General features: G+C 41.5%; 1 protein-coding gene across 1 annotated transcript; it reads left to right on the top strand.

Moving 5' to 3' along the window:
- Positions 1-523: 523 nt before the first annotated feature.
- Positions 524-7373, top strand: get3 (guided entry of tail-anchored proteins factor 3, ATPase). The gene is made up of 7 exons (XM_051383900.1): positions 524-692; positions 1493-1640; positions 3291-3439; positions 3605-3755; positions 3968-4075; positions 5477-5674; positions 5767-7373. Exons 1-7 carry the CDS (start codon positions 550-552, stop codon positions 5893-5895), a joined length of 1026 nt encoding a protein of 341 aa, XP_051239860.1. The 5' UTR covers positions 524-549; the 3' UTR covers positions 5896-7373.
- The last annotated feature ends 118 nt before the right edge of the window (positions 7374-7491 follow it).

Below are 7491 nucleotides of genomic sequence, written 5' to 3' on the forward strand. Positions count from 1 at the left end.
AAAAAATCCTCTCATCCAGCAGTTCCCCTAGAACATTTTTGGCAGGGAAAGAGACAAGTGTATCCTCGTGTTCCTGCTGGTCCTCCTGTCCCCGGTCCCTGTTTCTCAGCAGCAGGCTGTCAGGCATCCAAACTAATCCGTGGAAGTAAATACCAGAGGTAAATTAATGGCAGCATTAACAAAAGCCTCCTGCCAATTTTTAATATTACACGTTGATATAAAATAATGCTGCAATGCTAATCAGAATATTAACTATGTTAGGGTAAACATATTTTAAGTAGTTGTTACTGTTAATAGATGTGTATACTTTTGTTTTTGCCTACAGTACGGTTTGGTAAGTTTGGTGTTTTTAGGTTTATTTTAGTTCTCAGTTTCAAGTCTGACATAACTTTGATCTCAAATATAACCTACCATAACATTACTTTTGACTTTACTTCCATCTGTGTATTTTTCAGTATGTAGTTAGTTGGACTTTGTCCGAGGAGCCGTGAAGGCAGCAGAGTCGGTAACATCCCACCTGAGCTGTACGTTACGTTGTACACAGACAAGATGGCAGCTTCATTGGAAGACGAATTTGAAGATGCGCCTGATGTGGAGCCCTTAGAACCGACACTGAAGAATATCATCGAGCAGAAATCTTTGAAATGGATATTTGTGGGTGGGAAGGGTGGTGTTGGTAAAACGACATGTAGGTAAGTTGAGTGGAAATGCTGATTAGCCTCCAGATATTGAGTCAGCCTACGTCGCTAGCTAACATAGCTAGCTGAGACTAGCCACCAGCCGTTGACGTGGGTAGTTACTCAGCTCACGGATAGGATGTGTTTTATTACACAACAACAATATAATGAGCGTTAGTTTGCCAGCTGAAGACGCGTTAGCACCAAAACATATCCATTTGTTTAAGTCAGGCTAAGCTCGTTGTCAGTTAGCAGGGTTGTTGAACGCCGTCCAGCACTGTCACTAGCTAATGTTAGCCTGCTGACACATGTAACGTTAGTTGACTTTCTCAAGTGGGTTTACAATCACGGTGCAGATTGACACCGACAGTCCCTCATTTAATAGGAGGGCCTTCTACCTCGTATTTATTCAACAGGTAACTTTGTGTTAACTTGAAACTAAGCTAAATGGACAGCTACCCGGGGGTGTTGAACACACTGGCTGGATAGCGTAGCTGTAAGGTCTGACACAGTACGCCCCCTCTGACTGTCGTTGAAGCCACTGAGCGATGTTTACAATATAAGAAATAATACACAATGTGATAGAAATATAACTGCACCTAGAACCATCTAGTCCATCACAGGTATCTGCTCACTGCAGCTTTTAAGATCGGGAGAAGAGAAAATGTAAGACTATTAATATTGTCAGTGGGTTTGAGTCGGGGCCCTGTTTTCTGTGGAAGAAGTGCTGCTGACATGAGTTGTTCTAGTGGAGCACACTCTGTACTGGCTGCCCACCTCTTGTGGTACAAACCTGTCCTGTGTCATTTGTCCAGCTGTAGCTTGGCTGTCCAGCTCGCTGCTGTCAGGGAGAGCGTCCTCATCATCTCCACCGATCCGGCTCATAACATCTCTGATGCTTTTGACCAGAAGTTCTCAAAGGTGCCCACCAAGGTCAAGGGTTATGACAACCTCTTTGCAATGGTAAGTTGCACTGCATTGAAAAAAAAACCTGTGAGCACCCATCCACAGGAAGACACTACAGGCAGCGATTGTGTAGTATTGTGAAGTATAAATGTGAAGGTAAATGGTAAATGGATCTGTACTTGTATAGTGCCTTTCTAGTCTTCCGACCACTCAAAGCGCTTTTACACTACGTGCCACATTCACCCTTTCACACACATTCACACGGTGATGGCAAAGTCCGTCTAACAGAAACTAACATTCATACACATTCACAACCTGTTTTTATATACAGTCAGTAGGAAAGCACAGGTGTTAGTTATAACATTAACTAGTCTCTCTCTTCCATTTATTTGTCTCAGTAAGCTCTCATTTTGTATATAACGTTACATTACAGTTTACAAATGTGCTATTACTCACCTGTTTACCACAGTCTTGAGCTGTCAACCACAGTAATATATTTTATTTTATATTGTGTTATATTGTTATATTTGAACTACTGCACTAGTTTATGTCTTAGATTTGGTTGCGCTTCTGTGATTTTTCCCTATGCATATATTTTTTAATGCCTATATGTAAGAGCATTGTTGGAGGGAGCCTGAGGTCTAAGAATTTTATTGGTAACAACAACTGCTTAACTGTAATTGTTATGCATTTGCCAGTGAGACAATGTTTAAAGGGGACCAAAATATAGGCCGTCAAGCCCAAAACTATCCAACAGTATATAAAACAATTGCTCAACTTAGTTCTGTACTAATACAGCATTAAAATGCAACATTAATGCAGCAGTGATATTAATCTAAAAACGTCATATATATATATAATGGTAAAACAATGACAGGGACCATTTTACTGCACAATTACTACTTAATAAGTACTACTGAGTAAGTATTTTTTATATAATACTTGTAGTGGTGTATTTTCATAGTGGGGTTGGTATGAGTACTTTTACTTCATGAAGTCAAAGTATATATAAGTAAGTATATAATACTTCCTCCACCTCTGGTTATCACACCCACAGCCTCTGACCTAACTACACTTGTGTGTTACTGTCTGTTCCCCTTTAAGAAAGCTGGGCTTGTGGATAACCTGAGTGTGTTATGTGTCAGCTAGTTAGCTGTTCGCATTCACTGCGTTCTCCCTTGTGATTGATCAATATTCATGGGAGTGGGAAAAAACCATTCGCTACTGTGATACCGGACCCTGAGAAACTAGTTATTTGCGCATTATTCGCATCTAGTTTTTATTAAGGAAGTCATCAGTTTTTATTATAGGGGCACACCGGCCAGTTCAAAACTGGACATGCCAAACTTGCTGTGTGCCTAGTTAATTTTAGAAGGGGCCTTAAGGCCACACGTTGGGGCTTCCACAGCACTGGCTGTTTGGCCTTTATATAATTCCCACCATGAAATTGTAGATAGTGGCTAGAAACATAGCTACATTTGCTTACAAAGAAGTCTATTTATGCTGTTTTTGGAAAATTAAATTTAGTGAATTAGGTCACTATCTCTTCAGTGGGGACTTCACAAGGATAATCAATCATATCTCGGTCTCAAGCACAAACCATCTTTGTGTAAGAAAGTGAATTGCAGGAAGCCTTTAAATCATTTGCAGTTACCCAGCTTCCCTCAGTTTGCAATGTGCTCATTACCTGTGCTTGTGTGAGTGCAGGAGATTGACCCGAGCCTGGGTGTGGCAGAGCTGCCTGATGAGTTCTTTGAGGAGGACAACATGCTCAGCATGGGTAAGAAGATGATGCAGGAGGCCATGAGCGCCTTCCCTGGCATCGACGAGGCCATGAGCTACGCAGAGGTCATGAGGTAAGACAACGTGGTCACGGGAACGGCTGATCACATTTCAGATCACAAGTATTGTTGAACTAGTTGCAATTACTTTTTTATAGTAGTATGACCAGTGGTGTATCTGTAAATAGATGAGTAAACTGAGCAATGAAGAAAGTGTTCTCCTGTCTACCTGTAATTCAGGTTAGTGAAAGGAATGAACTTCTCCGTGGTGGTCTTTGATACTGCCCCTACCGGTCACACACTGCGGCTGCTCAACTTTCCCACCATTGTGGAGCGTGGTCTGGGCCGCCTCATGCAGATAAAGAACCAGATCAGCCCTTTCATCTCTCAGGTGAGGAGGGACGAGCAGGTCCGGTCACTCACTGATTGCAGGCATTCACCAGTTTTAATGTGAGAATGTGTGTCTGTAAAAGCTTCACTAAGCCACTGTTGAACTTGAAGTATGATGCAAAGTGGGTAAAATATTTGATATTCAATACATTAAATATTAGCATTGATTCAATCTCTTGTCTATATGTTCTCTCTATTTCTCTCTCATTGTAGATGTGTAACATGCTCGGTCTGGGAGACATGAACGCAGACCAGCTGGCCTCTAAGCTCGAGGAGACCCTGCCTGTGATCCGCTCAGTCAGTGAGCAGTTCAAAGATCCTGTAAGTCAGTCTGGTTGCAGTTATAACACAAGCACACCATTACTACATGGTAATATGTGTTACCATGCAGTTTCTTTTATGTTCTTTGTTTGCGTTGTACAATACAGGCTTTTGAAACCACACCAAGTTACGCTTCTCCACTGTGTTTCTGTATTTCTGTATCTACATGCACCGGCCCTGTATCTCTTGTAGTGGGTTCCACCTCCATCACAAAAACCTAACAGAGCCTACACTGAGACCGCAAGAGCTGTGATTTGGGTGTCATTTGTGATTATAGTGATAGTGAAGATCACATGAAGCAGGTTGAGGAAAGGAACATTTTCATTGCCAGATTTAGCATTCTGTGAATATAGCAAAGCTACGTCCACTGCTAACCTTCTCCTTGATGTGGCTCACTCTGTCTCACTCTGGACATACAGACAGCTCTACACTTAATGCATCTATACAGCGTGGCTGTATTGCACGTGTACGTACTGTATGCCTGTGGTGGTGCAGCCTCCCCCTTTTCTACTCTGGGTTTGTGAGAGAGATAGTATTTTGACGACGGTGTCAATGACAACACAGTTTGAAATTTCAGTACACTGTAAAATGTTTAATGTTTTATATTAGTGCTGTCAGTTAAACGCGTTATTAACGACGTTAACGCAAACCCATTTTAATGGCGTACATTTTTTTTATGGCGAGATTTACGTTCTATTTGGCCTAGCACACTTTGTAGTTTTTCTCACATGCTGTTGCAACAACTAGTAACGTTAGAAAAACCAAACACCACACCGGATCTAGCTAGACCGGAAACAAAACAACAGGCACGCCACACACACTTGTTTAAGTGTTGGCGAGCGTGAGACGCCGAAATGGATGCCAATAATATTCTGAATGGAAAGTTTACTTTTAAAAAGTTGCCAAATGGTTCCATTGACAAGACCAAAGTGATCTGTGTGTTTTGTCGCTGTGAACTGAGCTATCATCGCAGCACGTCCAGTCTGAAATACCACTTGATGGCCAAACACACAGCTGATGCGAATTCTCCGCCCCCTCGTCAAAGCCAGGCGACAATGGATGATTTTTCAATAAAAACATCTGCACAAAGCAAGCCGGTCCACTTTCCCATGTTGATAAGAGCATTAAAATGAGAAAAAATAATGGGACAAAAAGAAATCAAGGGACATTTAGAATAGATAAAAATGTGCGGTTAATTGCAAGTTAGTTATGACATTAATGCGATTAAGCGCGATTAAATATTTTAATCGTTTGACAGCACTATTTTATATTTTTAGATATTCTATATGTAATACAATTTGAAATACCTTTACCATTTAGAACAACTCGACACTTCTACTAGCTGTATTAATAGCTTTCTCTGTGTGTTGTAACGTTTTCCCCTTTTGTCACATCCATCAGGAACAAACCACTTTCATCTGTGTGTGTATCGCTGAGTTCCTCTCCCTGTATGAGACGGAGCGGCTGATCCAGGAGCTGGCCAAGTGCCGCATCGACACACACAACATCATCGTCAACCAGCTTGTTTTCCCTGACTCAGAGAGACCATGTAAAATGTGTGAAGCCCGCCATAAAATTCAGTCCAAGTATTTAGACCAGGTACGAGTACAGTAGTTTGTTTTTTGGTTGTGACAGTCTCATCCAGTGTTGCATGTCGTCGTCTTCATTAATGCTGTGTCTTCTCCCTTCAGATGGAGGACCTTTATGAAGATTTCCACATAGTCAAGTTACCACTGCTACCCCATGAAGTTCGAGGTGCCGACAAGGTCAACACGTTCTCCAAGCAACTTCTGGAACCCTACAAACCCCCAAATAAATGATCTCCCTCCCTGCAGGACCTCCCTTCTCCCTCCTATAGACCACACCTATACAGTCTGAACTCACCTCCTCTGAGCTCCCCCCAGCCAGCCTCAAACCCCGCAGTAACGGCCTCAAGTTGATCCACCTATTCCTCATCCCATCATCCAAAGCAGAGCACTGCTACAACAAGACCACGCCCTTATTGATGGGGAGCTGACGAAGTCACAAACACACACACACACACACACACACACACACACACACACACATAACCTGCTGTATTGTTAGAGAGATCAGACAGTACAGATTTGTGCTGCCTTACTCTCAGTTCACCTTCTCTTTCCTTCATTTCCTGTGTGGCAGTTGTACTATTCCTACTCGAAGCATTTAACTTTTTCTCTTCCCCTTCTTCCATCTTGTGCAGTGTCCAGCCTCAGTTGTGAAAACAAAGTGTTTTCAGTGACGGTGCTGTGTATTCCAGGATAAAACGTCTTTCAGATGGTTAATGTTTACGCCTTCTGTATTCTGTGTGGTTTGGTGGCGCTGTCTAATCTCCAGTTTGACTTTGGCTAATATGTCATGCAAATTCATCTGTCACATCGGGAATTTACATCTAAATCGCTACAGATTCAGAGTGTGACGGCAGGGCAGTGAAAAAGAATGGTTAACTAAAAAACAAACGAGAAGCCCAATATGGTCTGTGGTCATTTTTATTCTCGACCAAGACCTTCATTGTTATTGCAATAAAAAACCAGAGCAGTCTGTAGTGTCTTTTACCATTCGTCCAGTCATTAGACCTCACCTCGCCATGTGATTGTGGTGGAAATGCAGTTACCTAATGTTAATGAGATTTTGAATCGAGTCATATTGGGAGCTTTATATCCACATGTGGCTGTTATTGTTTGAGCTGGACAGTCTTAATGGCCTCTGGTAAATATTTTAGGCCAGTGTGGTTGATCCAGGTGGTATGTGGTTGGAGACGGCACCAGTTTTATGAGATTCAAAGGCAAAATGTGTGATGAGACTCTTGATGTTTGAGCAGTTGGACACTAAAAGAGTTTATTATTGATGCAGTTGAACTCCCAATACCAGGTTCCCATACAGTACTCCTAAAACTCATCAAACACTCTTCTCTGTCAAACATTTTATGTCCACCCTGTTTACTGAGAACTATATGGGAACATTAGTAGCCTTATTTAGTGCATTGTTAATTAAAATATACTGAATGTTGCTTGATAAGATGTTGAACAAATGAATGGAGTTATTAAAGTAGAATCAAAGCATCTTTGCCCTGGTGATTGAATACTAGACTCTGATTGGCTTGCCTGATGCTTCATTGTTTTCCAACAGAAAGATATAGATGACAGGTCAACACTTAAGAAAAAGCGTTATTACCCCTTATCTGTCTCTGAATGCTTTTGAGTCAATAAGAATCTGTTTTCTATAGATTTTCTTTAAATTATGTTGCGAGTGTTAATTAAAACAAACTTGCCTCAGATGAGAGCCTTTTGTGGTCATTCTTTTGTTCTGCTTATTTAACACGTCTGTTAATTGAAGTAGACAGAAGCAGATTTTCATAAGACCGCACTGACATAAAGCAACCGGACTGCAGATTG

Source organism: Dicentrarchus labrax, unplaced genomic scaffold, assembly GCF_905237075.1.
Source record: "Dicentrarchus labrax unplaced genomic scaffold, dlabrax2021, whole genome shotgun sequence".
NCBI classification, from domain to species: Eukaryota; Metazoa; Chordata; class Actinopteri; family Moronidae; genus Dicentrarchus; species Dicentrarchus labrax.

Bases quoted from the DNA above. Each gene is read 5' to 3' on its own strand.
- get3 (XM_051383900.1), top strand. From the start codon at position 550: ATGGCAGCTTCATTGGAAGACGAATTTGAAGATGCGCCTGATGTGGAG. The intron at 693-1,492 runs GTAAGTTGAGTG...TCATTTGTCCAG, and splicing joins GTTGGTAAAACGACATGTAG to CTGTAGCTTGGCTGTCCAGC. The intron at 3,440-3,604 runs GTAAGACAACGT...CCTGTAATTCAG, and splicing joins AGCTACGCAGAGGTCATGAG to GTTAGTGAAAGGAATGAACT.